Source organism: Cherax quadricarinatus, chromosome 78 (genome assembly GCF_038502225.1).
Source record: "Cherax quadricarinatus isolate ZL_2023a chromosome 78, ASM3850222v1, whole genome shotgun sequence".
Taxonomy (NCBI): domain Eukaryota; kingdom Metazoa; phylum Arthropoda; class Malacostraca; order Decapoda; family Parastacidae; genus Cherax; species Cherax quadricarinatus.
In genome coordinates this window covers 4201487-4219959 of record NC_091369.1, presented here as the reverse complement: position 1 = coordinate 4219959, position 18473 = coordinate 4201487, and the positions used below count along the sequence as shown (strand labels likewise).

Genomic DNA, 18473 nt, shown 5'->3' with positions numbered 1-18473 from the left:
TATACCCTAAGCTTGAGTGATTCCTCAAAAGAAAGAGGTATGTATACCTTAAGCTTAATTGATCCCCAAAGAAAGAGGTATACCCTAAGCTTGAGTGATCCCCAAAAGAAAAAAGTATACTCTAAGCTTGGGTGATCCTCAAAATAAAGAAGTATACCTTAAGCCTGAGTGATCCCTAAAGAATGAGGTATACTCTAAACTTGAGTGATCTCTAAAGCAAGAGGTATACCCTAAGCTTGAGTGATCCCCAAAGAAAGAGGAATGCCTTAAGCTTGAGTGGTCTCTTCATATCATAAATAAAAACTTCACTTTAAATTCACACTCCTGAGAACTCATACGGATGTCAACGTTTTCACCACATTAACAACTGGAAATCACTGGCTAAGATAATACGTATGATTCACGTAAGGATGCTTCCTGTAAGGATACTTCGCATAAGAATGCTTCTCATGTTCATGTCCATGGAAATACTTCAGCTGAGGATGCTTCCCATGAGGGCTGACATCCAGAGAGGAATGAATCTCATACGTTTGAAGATTTCCATAAGCAAGATGTCATGTCAATCATCAGTTATTTTAAGAGTCCATCACCTGGTAAGTCAGTAAGTTTATTTAGGCACAGGTACACATAATTACAAGTATCATACATAGTGTAAATTACCTATGATAACCCAAATAAAATCTCATTTATAACTCGTTCAAGCTATTAGAACTCTGTGGCCCAGTTCCTGGACCCATTATGTACCTCTGTAATGTTGAGGTACAGTCCCTGGACCCATTACGTACCTATGTAATGTTGAGATACAGTCCCTGGACCTATTATGTACCTCTGTAATGCTGAGGTACAGTCCCTGGACCCATTATGTATCTCTGTAATGCTGAGGTACAGTCCCTGGACCCATTATGTACCTCTGCAATGCTGAGGTACAGTCCCTGGACCCATTATGTGCCTCTGTAATGCTGAGGTACAGTCCTGGACCCATTATGTGCCTCTGTAATCTTTTGACTATCGCCCACAGGATGGGTATGGGGTGCCTAATAAACATTAAACTAACCATAGGTGTCATAAAGCTTCTAAGGAAAGGGAATGAGGCATGAAGCCGGAAAGAAGTGGGTGCTAAACATCAGCTCCTCGCACCAGCAGCTCACGAAGCATCACAGTGACGTAAGCTCATCCGGGCTCGGGCTATATAAACCGCCACCTGTGTGCATTCTCTTCAGAGTTTCCTCAGCTTCAACGGGGATAGCACGCACGTTTAGTGTCCTCTCTCTCTCTCACCGTCTCTTCTTCCCCTCTCGCCATCACTATATACCGCATTTAATATCCCATTGAACTTCAGTGAGGAGAAAAACTATACTGCAGTGAACGAGTGCTTTTCCATATTTTTTGGAGGCGAGTTGCGGCTACTGGGCTTCGATGGTGAAGAATATGGAGCGAGACGCCCAGCAGGAAGATAAGGGTGAGTACTCCATGGATTTCATTTATGGGGGGAAAGCAGTAAATCTGTAAGGGGTTATACGGTTCCTGGGGACTGAGAGGTGATGAGGCTTTTGATCCAGTCGAAGAGCGGGAAGCTTGAGACAGTGTGGATCGAAAGCTTCACAGAGATGTACATGTCATTGGATGCTGACAAAGTGTGGACTCATACTGGTACTTACACTGTCGACTAATGCTGACATTGTCGGCTAGCACTGATACTAGGCTCATGCTGACATTGTCTGCTGGTACTGACACTGTCGACTCATGTTGACATTGTCGGCTGGTACTGATACTAGACTCATGCTGACACTGTCGACTCATGCTGGTGCGATAATAGTATCCTGCGATGGTAGTAGCGAACTTGTGATGATAGTAACTCTGGTAGTGATAGTAACTCTGGTAATGATAGTAAGTCTCTGGTAGTGATAGTAAGCCTCTGGTAATGATAGTAAGTCTCTGGTAATGATAGTAAGCCTCTGGTAATGATAGTAAGTCTCTGGTAATGATAGTAAGTCTCTGGTAATGATAGTAAGTCTCTGGTAATGATAGTAAGCCTCTGGTAATGATAGTAAGTCTCTGGTAATGATAGTAAGTCTCTGGTAATGATAGTAAGTCTCTGGTAATGATAGTAAGTCTCTGGTAATGATAGTAAGTCTCTGGTAATGATAGTAAGTCTCTGGTAATGATAGTAAGTCTCTGGTAATGACAAGGATTTGAAGTCAAGTATATATAAATGTTTGAAAAGGAACCAATAAGATCTAGACTCTGTCTAGAAGCATTTTACATTTCTCTTCTTATTCCTCATATAAATTATGTGGTACATTTCTGTTCACTGTGCAATTTGTTGAATGTAAACAATTATCAAGGTGCAATAAAAAAAATTACTAGGGAAATCCCAGGTAAATAGTCCTAAGCAACTTTAGGCCTAATTTTAAGGAAGACCCAAAGGAGCTTAGTGACAATCAATCACATTTTTTACTGTTAACCAAGGATAATTCAATTATCGTGAGGTATTAACCCTCTGAATTAACAATAAATTTTTGTTAGAATGGACCATGAAAGCTAAATTCGTATTTTGTAGACAGATGGAGTGAAAGTTGCACAGGTTGATGAAAGGGTTTAGTAAAGGGGTTATTAGGACGATTATCAAACCTTCAACCCAAGATAGAACTCGAATCAGTTGGAAAAGTTAAAATTAAGAAACTAAATAGTTAACTAATTTCGGAAATAGGGTTACAATAGGTCTGTGGTACAAGATACAGGACATGGTTATTGATGCAAATGCTGGAAATTTTCACGCATAGGCTGGTAAATTTAATTGAATTGTTTCAGTCATAGGCTGAGCAACACAGGTCACAGTTGGAAGTTGAAGAGTCAGTTGAGTCACAAAGATGTTAGGAAGTATTTCTTCAGTCACAGAGTTGTCAGGAAGTGGAATAGTCTGGAAAGTGAGGTAGTGGAGGCAGGATCCCTACATAACTTTAATTAAGAAGAGGTATGATAAAGCTCACGGAAGCAGGGAGAGTGACCTACTAGCGACCAGTGAAGAGGCGGAGGCCAGGAAATATGAATCGACCCCTACAACCACAATTAGGTTAGTACATGTGAGAGCAGACAGGAGGGACATAGGGCAGGTAGGATGGCATATAGGACAGACAAGAGGGTGGGCTGGATGGTAAGCAGTCAGACAGGCAAGAATGGGGACAGACCACAGCCTCAGGATATCCAGAGGTGTTGAGACGCACGTAAGAATTGGCCTTGAGTTCTGGGAAGGAGGTTATACTATGGCTCTCAAGTGTTTATCCCCCATGTAAACATTTCTAAACATATCTACACGACGAAGGATCAGGTGCAGTGATGGTGTAAGAGTGACTGTGAGATTGAGCATGATGCTGAGTAAGAGATGTAGTGGGGGAAATGGAATTTTAGGGAGTGGAGATGAGCAGAGTGTACCCTCTCCTCACACTGCTAGCTTTAGCTAGCCCGACTGGTAACTAGTATAGCGCAGCAAGCTGAACTTACAGGTTGCATACAAAATGCCTCAAGATTGGGGATGTCCTGCCTTTACTGTTTATTAAGTTTTTCCACTTCCCGTCATTTGATACATAATCCCTGATTAACAGACGAGACCTTGAACCTGTTTCTGTGTCCTTGCGTGTCTCTCTCTCTCTCTCTCCATTCGTCTCTATCAGTATCCATGTGTCTGCGTCTCAGTCTCTCAACCAGTGTCCATGTGGGTGCGTGTGTTCTCTCCCTTGGTATTCCCACCAGGTAACCTCCAGCACAAGCCTACTTACGTCCTTGGAGTTTCTCCTAGCATTCTATTCTTAAGTGTTGTATTTTTGTTTCCATTCTAGCTAGATTCTTCTTCCTGGTACCTGCAGTTTACTTAGAAGTTCCTCTCCTAGATTTACCTTACCACAGCATAACTTTGACTATCGTTGCGTCATCTAGGGAATAAGATAAGATAAGATAAGATTTCGTTCGAATTTTTAACCCCGGGGGGTTAGCCACCCAGGATAACCCAAGGAAGTCAGTGCGTCATCGAGGACTGTCTAACTTATTTCCATTGGGGTCCTTAATCTTGTCCCCCAGGATGCGACCCACACCAGTCGACTAACACTCAGGTACCTATTTGCTGCTAGGTGAACAGGACAACAGGTGTAAGGAAACGTGTCGAAATGTTTCCACCCGCCGGGAATCGAACCTGGGCCCTCCGTGTGTGAAGCGGAAGCTTTAGCCACCAGGCCACCGGGCCACCTGAGTGTATCAAGAAATAAGAGAGGCACCAGAGGATATTTGGCCTTGGTCCTGTGAGCTCTCTCAATATCTCTGCATCTGAAGGAATGTAGGAGGGGAAGTTGCGTATCCTTCAGGGTACTCTTCCCTCCCTGGAAGGATGTAAAATAAGGACGAAAAGGGTTCTTTCGGGACCTTTTCCCTCCTTACAGGATGCCTCACAACGTTACTAAGAAACAGATATGGCTGTACCATTCATGTATACAACCGTACATGCACACAGTCCTACATATATACAGGCAAAGGAAGATATTTATACATGAACGGAAGAGGTGACAAACGAGAGAGCAGCTGGTACCCCCTCACCAGCTGGTCTGACACCCGCTGAGAGAGATGGATTACATAGTGTAGCTCCCATCACTGTATTTACCCAGCTGCCTTGACTGGGTTGGGCTCCAGCTCTTTGGCTCGCCTCTTTTCATCGGCTGGAGTGATCCAACTACCATATTTACTTACGAGTATGTATGTGTGTGTGAGTGGAATCATTCTATGCCATATCATATCGGTATTCATTCAGAGTTGCACTCACTCGGTAAAAAAAAAGTAGATGTGTCTAATTTATCAAAAAAAAGTCTTTTAGCGTCACTGTAGATTATATCTGTGACCGATTTGGCATTCTGCACAGCAAGTCTGGCGTATTGCCAGACTTCATTCTTGACTGCTTCTTGGTCTACCATCCAAAACGTTTTGAATGTCGTGATATAGTCTCTTGATATACATTTCTTCAGAGACGTGAAAAGAATCATAGAATATTTTATTATATTCATTGTTGAAGCGGGAAAATTACAGGGGGTCATACAGAACTTGAAGAATGAGAAGCAATCAGGTTTGACTAGTCTAAAGTGAGAAGAGTTCAAAATTCTTGCATTAGAGCCCTTCTCCCACATCAAGGCACCCTGTTGAATTATTTTTCTCATATTCTAACCTTTCATCTCTATTACTAGTCAGAAAGCCAACCTTTGAACTTTCTCTGGCTTCATTGTGCTTGCCTTGAGCTTTCTACACCAGTGCTGCTTGCCAATAGTAAATTTACGCGGGGAATACCAGTCTGACAACTTCCTTCTTCAAGCTCATGAAGGCTGTTCCTAGTTGACGGTGTTTTTCCACTCAAGCTGGGAAATTTTTCCAGACGTTTTTCCTGGCCACATGACTTGTTCATGTCCCTGGACACATGACGTTGTTCATGTCCCTGGACACATGACGTTGTTCATGTCCCTGGACACATGACGTTGTTCATGTCCCTGGACACATGACGTTGTTTATGTCCCTGGCCACATGACTTTGTTTATGTCCCTGGCCACATGACTTGTTCATGTCCCTGGCCACATGACTTGTTCATGTCTGGCATACCAATTTCACGTTAACTAGTCTGTATTTATTAAATATTTCAACTTGGCGAAATTCTCTGAAAATTTTGTATTTTAGACACTTGAGGATTTTATACTAGGCACTCGTAAATTTCTTTGAGTTAGTATTTATCTCAACGTCTCTTAAAAAACGATAATTAAACATCAGTAAACACCCAGTGTACACCACACACACCATTAATTAATTATTATATAATGATTAAGCAATGAGTTTGTGCGTGTTGATTTTAAATCATTGGAGCTTTGACGTGAAAGTATTTAAGGAATCGTAGTACCTGGGGATGTTAGGTAAGATGGGTGTCAAGTTGTGACTTTGATTCTGCAGGAGATTCTGAGTGTTCGTGATTGATTCTGCAGGAGATTCTGAGTGTTTGTGTTGTGACTTTGATTTTGAGTGTATTGTGACATTGTTTTCTCCTTCAGGTGGTGGACGTGTTGTGTTTGGAGTAGCAGGAGTGGTCCTGGCTGCCTCCTTTCTCTTCATGCGTGGTCCCGCCCATGACACCACGCCCATCCTCTCCACGCCCGCCCATCTTGGTGAGTATAGTGATCCATGGTTTCAAGTCTATCCACCACACTAGGGCCATGAAGGCTACATACAACTAGTCAGTATACCGAGATATATATCCCTCATTGTATATACACTGCTGCTCAGAATATATGCGTAGGGATAGTAATTTACTGTATTATAGATCATGACACCAGCATATAGATATTCCTTGAAAATATATCCATTTTTATATACGACAATTTAGTATGTATTAATGTTTTAAAACAGTTTATTGTAATGTTTAAGTTGAACTTTTAAAATGTAAATTGGAAAAAATTAATAAACGGGGTGATTTTGTTGAACGATAACTCTGGGCCTTTCGTGTTGCGATCAGCACATCTTCAGAAGCTTGCAGTGTTGCAGAAATGAGTAGGAAGTCTAAGATAAATTCGTTCAAGGGAACGACTCTTCCTGGACTTCGTTCGCATTTCTGCAACATTGCAAGCTCCTAAAGATGCGTTGCTTGCAACACGAAATGCCTAGAACTATCATTCAGCTCCTCCCGTGTTTTGCATCTTGTATTGCATGTTTGCAATTACTGCAATATGTTACTATGTATGATAATTTAGCATTATATATGTGTGCACCTGTACCTAAATAAGCTAAATCTTCCCAATAGACTACGACCCCTGCTGTGCCTACCCCTGCCAGAATCAGGGTGTCTGCCTCACCCTACCAGCCAATAATTACACCTGCGACTGCACAGGCACTGACCACTATGGCATCCACTGTGAAATACGTAAGTATTTAGTCCTTATTGCAAGTTTGCATTAAGTAAATACTTCACTTATTGCCAGAATACATTGCAAGCTACATGTGATTGCAACTCATGGCAAATGTAAATAGTGGGTGCTATCATTTGTGTTCGTATCATGAAAAACAAGATGTGTCTTATTTTAAACTGATGTATTTAATGTTAATATAAATACATCAGTTTACCTTATTCCTTGTATAGTATTCCCTTTATTTGTAATTGAGTTTCACACATAAGTAATTTAGTTGGTTTAACTTTTAAAGTTTAAATAAGATATTACAAGGACCCCAGTGGAAATAAGTCACTTTCTCTGATTTTTCGGGAGTTATCATAGGGTAATTTACACTATGGTGATTGTACTCGTGTGTACCTGTACCTCAGACTTAAAGCAAAGATTAACGTTGGTACTTTCTGCCTGACAGCAACGTGGAGAGCTTGGTTAAAGAAGGTATTGAAGCCAGACCCGGAGACCGTGCACAACCTCATCACCTCAAACAGCCTCTTGTGGGGCATCATCAATAGGATCCCATTCATCCACAAGCAAATTATTACCTATGTATATATCTGTAAGTTATTCATCTCACTGCTTTCTCAGTTTGTCTATCATAAGGTGTAGTACTGTGATAGGCGTGTAGGCCTATACTATGCAAGCTCTCAAACCCAACCATTCTCATATGTCTAGTTTGGTTCAATAGGCCTATTACAGTGCTTCTATATTCTTGTGTTCTTAAAGTTATATCTTTAATCTTTGCATAAAACAGTATTTAGTTTACAGTGAGTTATTATACGAAGTAAGACAGACACTTTTCTACCAGCTAGGCTTTAGCGAATTTATAGTTGAATATTCTTTACATTGGCAACCTAGTGTGTGTGGTTAACTAGACTGTTTTGTGACAGCTCGAGGTGACATGGTTGACTCTCCACCTACCTTCGAGAGTGACCACAGCTATATCACCCTCAACGCCTACTTCAACGAGAGCTACTATGGTCGGGCACTGCCTCCAGTACCCACCCACTGCCCGACTCCTTTTGGCATCAAAGGTAAGAATCCTTAACTCCTTCCACTGTTCAAACACGCAACCCAAAAAATGTCCTTCAGACATTATCCACACTTCTAATGATCTCTCAAGAAATATTCACCTTAAATTGTAGCACATTATTGTTAATTTTCAATGATAGTTACAAATAATTTGCCTCCTGGATGAGAGACTAATGCCACAGCAACTTTTCAAATATCTTCTTGCCTCCCTTTTGGAAGCCAGCAAGACGTAATATTTCTAACGCTTGGGTCATTCCTCAGGACCAAAAGAATACCCTGACGTGGATATGTTGATCAAGAAGGTGTTCATGAGGAGAGAGTTTATCCCTGAGCCCCACGACACCAACGTCCTCTTCCAATACTATGCTCAGCACTTCACTCACCAGTTTTTCAGAACAGATTACAAGAAAGGACCTCAGCTGACCAAAGGAAGCGGTGGTGTAAGTAGAATGATGCTTCTTGGATTTGCTTTTATACTTGTGAATGCCAAATATACTTGTATGATAGCTTGAATAATACCTTGAATGATAACTTGATCCTTCAGCCTCTAATTAACGATGAAGGGCGTTCAACCTTTTTCATATTTCTTTGGGATCTTCTAATTAAGGATAGAGATTGTTAGACCTTTCCTATTTATTTTTGTGGGGGAGGGGCTGTCTCAGTCATCCTATTTCCATTAACTACGATTTATTTTTACAGTGCGTTGTGAAACTATAAAGATAATTGCATTATTTGACCTAAAAGTCACACCATTCAGAAGTGCTTTGATGATGGTGTAAGTTGCTACCCTTCCCTTCTTTGGATCAAACCTGATTACCCCTCCTTCCCCAAGTATTCTATAGCCTACACAAGTATTATTCTTCCTTGTGAATGTAATTACTTAAAATGCACATCTCTAGAGCAGACATGTTTTGGTCTTGACAGGTGGACGTGTCTAATATCTATGGTCTGACTGAGCAAGACCGTCAAGCTTTGAGGTCTCGTGTCGACGGCAAACTGCGGACACAGGTTGGTACTGTTGTTCTCCCTCTTAGTCAAACATTGCACAAAACAGTAATGGTGAGGACGACACAATTACAGAAAGGAGCATCACTGAGGTGTTTCGCCTGTGGACAGGCAAAACACCTCAGTGAAGCAGCTTCTCCATAGGCGAAATTGTATCTTTTTCACCACCTGTCCATTTTCATCCATTTTTCTCCACGAAACCGAAATATTTATTCAAAGATTACTCATTGAACTTTCAAGATTGATCAAGAGTCAATGGACAACAGAGAATGTATTTTTTTTTTGTTAATCCTGACGAATAAATCTGTCTTTATGCTTTTATAGAGTCAATTTGTACTGTCATTAAGAGATTTTCTTATATGATGCAGGTGATCAACGGAGAGGAGTTCCCACCTTACCTAAAGGATGTACCTGGCATCACCATGGACTATCCTCCCCACGTGCCCATACCCGAGGAAGCCAAGTTTGCCCTTGGCCACCCATTCTATGCCTTACTCCCCGGACTCTTTGTAAGTAACACTCACCTATGAGGCACAGACACAAGTAGCAAAACAAACTACTGTTCTCTGTAAAAGCTTCTTGTCAGCAATAAATAATTTCACATACACAGCAATGAATATCCATTAAAGTTAAGATAAATGCGCATGGAGCAGGGTTCTCATCTTTTTTGTTTTTATTTTGATTGCAGGCATATGCGACCATCTGGGTTCGTGAGCACAATCGTGTATGTGATGAGCTACAGAGACTTCACCCGGGCTGGGATGACGAACGCCTCTACCAGACTGCTCGCCTTATCATCATTGGTAAGCTTTTTCGTGCTTTGCGTATTTTGTTATAATAGTAAGTTCAAAGTAACGAACCATGTAGGTAGAGTCAAATGAGATTGTTCTTTACTACTGGGTGGTAGCTCACGGGGTCACTGACTTCCAGATATGTATCCCACACAGCTTCCCTAACAGGCATGAACAGGACAAAAACATTTAGACAAATATATAGCATACACAGCTTTTGTAGCTGATATAAGAAGGAAGAACCAATTCAGACAAATCTATAATATACAGAACTTTGAGCAAGTGTAGGTCAGTTCGACCAGTAAGTGCAGTAAAAAAAAACTTGAATCATGCCAAGAACTAAAGGAAAATAATATAGATGGCTTAAGTAAATAAGAATCTGTGTTTGAAGCAGACGAGGCAGGAGCATGCAGTGCAAGAAGTAGTTGGGGAAGATGAGGATTCGATCCAAATCTGGAACGAGGGGAAAGTTAGTGAACTATTACGGTTAAAACAAACTGGAAACACAACACAGTGCAGGAGCAGCTATAGGAATTGAAGAACAAAAGAGTGGCTGTTGTATTGAAGGGAAACCCCATGTCGATGACAGGAAGCCCTTGGCTTATCTAGGTGCTGTAGCAGAGCATTTGACCACTTCCAAGATGCCATTCACAGCATTCCACTAACACCTACGTACCTGTTCACTGCTACCCAGGATTCAAACTCAGGGTCTTTCAGTTGTGAGCTTCTTGTGCTGATCAGTGTGTGATAACCACATATAAATTTAGGAAGAGATATAACAAAATAATGTTGGAAGCAACGGTAGGTAGAGAAAAAATAACAGATTCAAACAATAGAAAAAAAGATCATAAAATACAACAAGAGGATCTTTTGTCAAACAACTATTGTTAGTGTGATGGAAGTCAAGAGAGGTTAATGTATGTTGCAACCTCTGCAAACTTGAAATATTCAGATTCAAATTCAAATTCAAAGTTTATTCTCTATAAGGATTACAATGCTGAGTTTACAGAATTTGGTTATTGTGTGGTTTACATGTAGTTAAATAATGATTACAGAGTGTACCACTAGAACACCTAGCATGGCTAGGCATTACAGAGTGTACCACTAGAACACCTAGCATGGCTAGGCATTACAGAGTGTACCACTAGAACACCTAGCATGGCTAGGCATTTCGGGCAGACTTAGATTAATTCTTAAATTTAAAATATTACAAATTATGAGGTAAGTTGGTATTATGGCTAAGTGACTAAATACTAGTTTGTGAGTTTAGCAATGTGAATGATTTTGTTTTGGCACGGTACATAGTTTCAGTATCAGTAAGATTAATTAATTTAAAAAGGAACATTACGAATTTAACTCTACTCTTGTTACTATAATTGGGCAATGGTAAATGACCCACATAGGTTTACTGCTAATTGAAATAAGATCCAGTACCCTTCCCCCCCCCCACACACGCACACACACACCTGACTGTATGTTTCCCAGACACTGTCTAACCAGCTCCTCCTCCTCCTCCTCCTCAGGCGAGGTTATCAAGATCACCATCGAGGACTATGTTCAACATCTCAGTCAATATAACCTGAGATTGACCTTTGAACCAGAGCTCACCCACGGCACCCACTTCCAGTACCACAACCGCATCCATGCTGAGTTCAACCACCTGTACCACTGGCATCCACTCATCCCAGACACACTGCAGGTGGGTAGTAGGTGGTGACAGGCCATTTGAGTGAAGACAACTGTGTTATGACTATATTCAGACTACGCAAAGTTTAAAGAAAAAGTATTGAATTAGTGTGTACAATTATTAGCATCACACATCAGAGACCAGTTAGGTTTAAAATTAAAACATTAAACATAGTCTGAATTACAAAAAGAAGAATGGATGTAGATTAAACCATGGTCCATGTATTTAACAGACCCAGCACTAACTACTGTTAAGTCACTGATAGTCATTCATTACTGCTTATCTTGGGCTTATCATCTAATCACATAACGTTTTGTCCCACAGATTAATGGAACAGACTATGCTATCATGGATATGGCATACTCCACGGCACCTGTGTTCAAGCATGGTCTTGATAACTTTATCCACTCCATGGTCAACAGCAGAGCAGGAGCAGTAAGTGTCTCTTATTCTGCACTCACTTCACTGCCACCATAATCTCATTGAATTTTACGAAGAACCAAACCTGTGTTAGGTGGAGGCTCGGTCCTCTACCTGGAGTTTACCTGGTCTGAGACCAGGTCTCTACTTATAATCGCAACCAAACTTAAATTCACTGCAATAAATCATAGTGCCGATGCGAATTTCGTTGACCATTTATGCAATTAGAGAATTTTTAATAAGTTAGCCCAGAAACATGCTATATCTTTTGTTATTAATAATATATTCTTTCTTCAGCTGACGACAAGGAATCACGCCCACGTGTTGTACCCAGTCCTGAAGAAGGTGATCGAGAACAGCCGACAACTTCGGTTCCAAGGCGTCAATGCTTATAGAAAGAGGTTCGAGATGAAACCTTTCACCAGCTTCCAAGAACTGACCGGAGACACGGAGTTGGCTGGAGTCCTGGAGGAGATGTACGGGGACATTGATGCTGTGGAATATTATATTGGTGAGTTGTGCAGTGTTATGTCTGCAATCACATGTATACACATACAAATGAATATAAATACACATTTTTATATAGTTTCTGTAGAATATAGCTTATATTTGATCTTGATAATATAACCAGAAGATTTTTCTACTATTCACTGACCACACCTGTTCTGGTGCTAGACACCATTATTAACTGTTCTCTTTATTTTCAGGTCTACTGGCAGAGCGCCCTGGTCCCTCCATCACCCCGCTGACCATGGTAAACATGGGAGGACCCTGGAGTGTGAAGGGACTCATGGCCAACCCCATTTGCTCTCCTAAGTACTGGAAACCTTCCACCTTCGGAGGTGAAGAAGGCTTCAACATCATCAAAACAGCGTCTTTGGAAAAGCTTTTCTGTCTCAACATGAGGACTGGATGCAAAGACATCAGTTTCACAGTTCCAGCCGGCACATCTTAGCATATTTCAGTTGATTAGGACTTTTATCAAATTGCATGAATGCTTGATGATGCAAGTCATTCCAAGAGTGAAGAGTTCCTCATTTTAAGATTAAGGTGTGTGTGGCTGAGGGAGAAAGACGTGAATCTCGTGAATTAATTTATATTTTAGTAGTAAATCTTATACCTCACTCAAAGCTGATATTTGTTGCCAATATTTATTGAATGAATGACTTCTGTGGACCAGAGGAGGCAAGTGTGAGTGGGACCTGCCTATCATGGGTCAGTAAGCCTACTGCAGTGTTTCAGTATTATGTTCATGTTTGCCCTTCCCCTCAGGATGCTAAGAGCCAGTGTTTTTGTGGATCAGATTAAACTAGCCCCTGTCCCTATTTTCTAAGTGTTCTGTATCACTGGAGTACTAGGTCACACTTTTGTAAAGTGGACATTCGTTTGTTATTTGTGTGCAAGTGTAATATAGTGAAAGCTAACTTTTATAGATATTTTTATATTGTTACTAGTCACTTTTAACTGATGCATGTGTGGGAACACCACAGTATAACTGATCATTAATGTTTCATCCATATTTTGAGTCGAGGAAGTATACATGGGAACATTTAAGAGGATCTGACTCTACATGCAATCAGAATACTATAATATTTAAAGAAGGAAGAAGCTTTGAACCCTTAGAGATCCCACAGTGACCGGAAATGGGAGGCAATCACTGTCGATCTTAGTGAAGGATAGGTTCAATAGTCCCCTTAATCACTAGTATCAAGGGACCTTCCTTGACGCCCAGTCGGTGTAATTTTTAAATTGAAATCAGAATTCATAATTTCTAAAAGTTGGAAATCAGAACCTCGCATGACCGGAGGGGAAAAAAAAAAGAGTCTCTTTACTTGATATCGGAAACTTTAAGTAAAAGAAGAATCTTGGTGTCGGAACCCCATTACAAGGAATCAGAATCCTACGTTCTCATAGATCCATTTGTAAGGCGCCTTGAACTATCAAGTATGTGCCTTTGTGTACATATTGCAGAATATTGTGTGTATGTCAAAGTGTAGTGTATATAAATGTCAAAAAGTAGTGTGTGTACATGTCAAAGACTAGAGTGTGTGTACATATCCATGAGTAGTGTTTGTGTACATGTCCATGAGTAGTGTTTGTGTACATATCCATGAGTAGTGTTTGTGTACATATCCATGAGTAGTGTTTGTGTACGTGTCAAAAACTACGTTTTCAAACTATTTTTGTACATATTATAAATAATAGTTTAATTATGTACATAATTTGATCTCATACCATGTATAAATGTTTCTTTAACTTTTAAATAAAATATATTATGGAAAAAAATATATTTCAATATCCAGTAATGTGAAAACAATGATGAGTCATCACACTGTCCTGGCTGCCTTGTTGGTTAATGGGGTTTCAAGCCTGTCGGCTCCACGAGGCTCATGGCTGCACATGACTTGTTCACCAGTCGAGAATACTGTTAAATCCTTAAGTAGGGATTAATATAAACTCTTGTTCTATCTAGGCTGGAATATTGCTGCACACTAACAGCACCTTTCAAGGCAGGTGATATTGCTGACCTAGAAAATGTACAGAGAACCTTCACGGCGCGCATAACGGAGATAAAACACCTCAATTACTGGGAGCGCTTGAGGTTCCTAAACCTGTATTCCCTGGAACGCAGGAGGGAGAGATACATGATTAATTACTGGGAGCACTTGAGGTTCCTAAACCTGTATTCCCTGGAACGCAGGAGGGAGAGATACATGATTATATACACCTGGAAAATCCTAGAGGGACTAGTACCGAACTTGCACACGATAATCACTCACTACGAAAGCAAAAGACTTGGCAGACGATGCACCATCCCCCCATTGAAAAGCAGGGGTGTCACTAGCACGTTAAGAGACCATACAATAAGTGTCAGGGGCCCGAGACTGTTCAACTGCCTCCCAGCATACATAAAGGGGATTACCAACAGACCCCTGGCAGTCTTCAAGCTGGCACTGGACAAGCACCTAAAGTCGGTTCCTGACCAGCCGGGTTGTGGCTCGTACGTTGGTTTGCGTGCAGCCAGCAGTAACAGCCTGGTTGATCAGGCTCTGATCCACCAGGAGGCCTGGTCACAGACCGGGCCGCGGGGGCGTTGACCCCCGGAACTCTCTCCAGGTAAACTCCAGGTAATATACAGAGATATACACCTCACTGTATATACAGAGATACACACCCCTCAGTGTATATACAGAGATACACACCTCTCATATATACAGATACACACCTTTCAGTGTATCCCCTCAGTGTATATACAGAGATATACACCTCTCAGTGTATATACAGAGATATACACCTCTCAGTGTATATACAGAGATATACACCTCTCAGTGTATATACAGAGATATACACCTCTCAGTGTATATACAGAGATATACACCTCTCAGTGTATATACAGAGATATACACCTCTCAGTGTATATACAGAGACATGCACCTCTCAGTGTATGTATGATGCCACACAGTGTTGTCTTGGCTGTTACAAAGAACTAGATGAAACAAGAGTATAAAAACATCGTTAGTGGAGAGGTTTCGCCCATAAGTCACTTGAAACGTATCGACTATCAGTATAACAACATGAAAAGTTAAGTTGCAGCAGTAATTTAGTAGTAGTTGTAGCCCAGGTCTACCATCCTGTCGATTGTTGCAGGAGGGCGGGGAGAGAGCCTTCTGCTTTTCCATCCTTGACTCCTCCAGCCAGATAATCCACAATAGTCCATAATTCAGGTATAAATAGTTACCGGAGTGGTATATGGTTGGGGGTGGAGGGGTGGGTGAGCCAGTGGAAGGCCTCGAACAGATGACCAAAAACTCCAGTTGCGAGTCAATATATATAACGAGGACCCGCGCCAGGAAACACTTGTCCTGTTTCCGTGTCATATTTCCACTGGGGTCCCTCAATCTTGTCCCCCAGGATGCGACCCACACCAGTCGACTAGCACCCAGGTACCTATTTGCTTTCTAGGTTGTGAAGGCTTACTCAGCCCTGTAATAACTTCAGACAGTATTACCAAGGCTGGCTCCTCCTCAGGAAAATTAATGAATAGAAAAAGAAATAATAACAGACAAGCATAAACATTTTATTATATAGAAATTTAAAATATAAAACACTTAAATATGAAATATTAATCCTACATTAAAGAAAATGAAAAATGAAAAATATAAATGATTACTGAATTCAACGCTAATATATATATATAAAACTTGGGTGTCAGGTGTTGGTGACACTGCGTGTTGTTGAAATCGTAGCCGTTGCTGATGATGGGGGTGGGTTGCAGGTGTTGGTGACAACCCACCGGCTCGTTCTTCACAGAGTATCGTGGTGAGTATTGTATCCCGATGACAGGAAAGCAGGTTCTTTACCGCTGTAATGATGTGGGGTTACGTCCTGCAATTTCATACAGGTGCACAGGTAATTAAATCCAAAATGAGACGTCTCAAGGACGTTAATCCGTCTCCATTATTTCTTCTCGTTGATTGACAGGTGACCCTCTCTGTCATCCAAGCTGAAAAGATAGACAGGTTACCCACTGCTTAAGAAATCACTCTCCATGGTAAGTACAATACCCAAAAGATGTGGTGATTTATTATTGGTCAAAAGTGAAGCTTTCAACCAATAAATCCACTAGAATACAAGGCAGGCATGTACTTACAGTAGTGTTGGGAGCTGTGAGTCGAGTGATTTACTGTTTGACCAGAGCCACATACGTCACCTTTCGGGGGGGGGGGAAGAAGGAGGGGAAGGGATAGCGGGAGCTAGACTGACCCTACTAACAAGCAGCTGGCAATCAAACTATCACTTTCGGGGAGGGGGAAAAAGGCGGGAATAGCGGGAGCTTGACTTACCCTACCTTAACAAGTAGCCGGCAATCAAACTATTGTTACTATATACTCCCTCTCTACTCCTATCTATTGAACTTTTCCCTCACATAGGTGAACCGGACAACAGGTGTAAGGAAACACGCCCAATGTTTCTACCCGTGCCGGGGATCGAACCAGGGACACTGTGTGTGAGGCGAGAGCATTGCCTACCAGGCCACGGGCCCTATATAGAGCTGGGAGTTGGAACCAACTCATCTGGAACAACAACTGGGGGTTGGAACCAACTCATCTGGAACAACAACTGGAAGTTGGAACCAACTCATCTGGAACAACAACTGGGAGTTGGAACCAACTCATCTGGAACAACAACTGGAAGTTGGAACCAACTCATCTGGAACAACAACTGGAAGTTGGAACCAACTCATCTGGAACAACAACTGGAAGTTGGAACCAACTCATCTGAAACAACAACTGGGAGTTGGAACTAACTCATCTGGAACAACAACTGGAAGTTGGAACCAACTCATCTGGAACAACAACTGGAAGTTGGAACCAACTCATCTGGAACAACAACTGGGAGTTGGAACCAACTCATCTGGAACAACAACTGGGGGTTGGAACCAACTCATCTGGAACAACAACTGGAAGTTGGAACCAACTCATCTGGAACAACAACTGGAAGTTGGAACCAACTCATCTGGAACAACAACTGGAAGTTGGAACCAACTCATCTGGAACAACTACTGGAAGTTGGAACCAACTCATCTGGAACAACAACTGGGAGTGGGAACCAACTCATCTGGAACAACAACTGGAAGTTGGAACCAACTCATCTGGAACAACAACTGGAAGTTGGAACCAACTCATCTGGAACAACAACTGGAAGTTGGAACTAACTCATCTGGAACAACAACTGGAACCTTGGGACTTGACAGCAAGAAAAATAATATTGAGAAAGGTGTCCCCTGGGCTATACCGGGAAATCCATATTCGGATTATTAACCCCTGAGGGTTAGTAACCCAGGATAACCCAATAGAGTTAATTAGTGTGGCTTATTTCCAATGAAGATTTAGGGCCGTCTCCCCCTCGCCCAGGATGCCACCCACAACAGTCTCAACTAAGTTCCAGGTATCTATTTACTGCTAGGTAACAGGGGCAGCAGGTGTTAGGAGACTTGTGGGGTTCGATCCTACGTTCTCTCTGTTGGTCATACGTTCCTCCTCGTTGTGGGGTTCGATCCTACGTTCGTCCTCGCTGTGGCGTTCGATCCTCCGATCGTTCTCATTGTGGGGTTCGATCCTCCGTTCGTCCTCGTCCTGTGGGGTTCGATCCTCCGTTCGTCCTCGTTGTGGGGTTTGATCCTACATTCTTGTGTGAGCTTCTGGTTCTTAACACTACTATTAGAGTTCTCTGGGGATTATTGTGGATGCATAAGACATGAAAGGGGGAGGAGTTAGAGGGGAAGGAGAAGTGGGGAGAACAGGTGGGGGGAGAGGTAGGGAGAACAGGTGGGGGAGGACAGGTGGGGGAGGACAGGTGGGGGAGGACAAGTGGGGAGACAAGTGGGGAGGACAGGTGAGGAGAACAGGTGGGGGAGAACAGGTGGGGGAGGACAGGTGGGGGAGGACAGGTGGGGAGGACAGGTGGGGGAGGACAGGTGGGGAGGGACAAGTGGGGAGGACAGGTGAGGAGAACAGGTGGGGAGAACAGGTTGGGGGAGGGTAGGGAGAACAGGTGGGGAGGACAGGTGGGGAAGGACAG

The 18473-nt window shown here is 42.0% G+C and overlaps 1 protein-coding gene across 2 annotated transcripts; it reads left to right on the top strand.

Annotated features, from left to right (window-relative positions):
* The first annotated feature begins 1237 nt into the window (after positions 1 to 1237).
* LOC128701565 (prostaglandin G/H synthase 2) lies at positions 1238 to 14036 on the top strand. 2 transcript variants are annotated; one of them, XM_053795334.2, is made up of 13 exons: positions 1238 to 1459; positions 6069 to 6182; positions 6815 to 6934; positions 7372 to 7515; positions 7847 to 7990; positions 8250 to 8428; positions 8913 to 8996; positions 9362 to 9502; positions 9682 to 9796; positions 11308 to 11483; positions 11796 to 11906; positions 12189 to 12402; positions 12599 to 14036. In XM_053795334.2, exons 1-13 carry the CDS (start codon positions 1417 to 1419, stop codon positions 12844 to 12846), a joined length of 1833 nt encoding a protein of 610 aa, XP_053651309.2. In that variant the 5' UTR covers positions 1238 to 1416; the 3' UTR covers positions 12847 to 14036. The 2 variants fall into 2 exon arrangements, with proteins under 2 accessions (XP_053651309.2, XP_053651307.2); XM_053795332.2 differs by having other exon boundaries at positions 1266 to 1459; positions 6812 to 6934; positions 12599 to 12998.
* Positions 14037 to 18473: the final 4437 nt, after the last annotated feature.

What these genes read in the sequence shown, in the direction of transcription:
- LOC128701565 (XM_053795332.2), top strand. Translation starts at nt 1,417, where the DNA reads ATGGTGAAGAATATGGAGCGAGACGCCCAGCAGGAAGATAAGG. An exon ending in TGGCATCCACTGTGAAATAC is followed by an intron (nt 6,935 to 7,371) that starts GTAAGTATTTAG and finishes TCTGCCTGACAG; the next exon opens with CAACGTGGAGAGCTTGGTTA. An exon ending in TCAACAGCAGAGCAGGAGCA is followed by an intron (nt 11,907 to 12,188) that starts GTAAGTGTCTCT and finishes TTCTTTCTTCAG; the next exon opens with CTGACGACAAGGAATCACGC.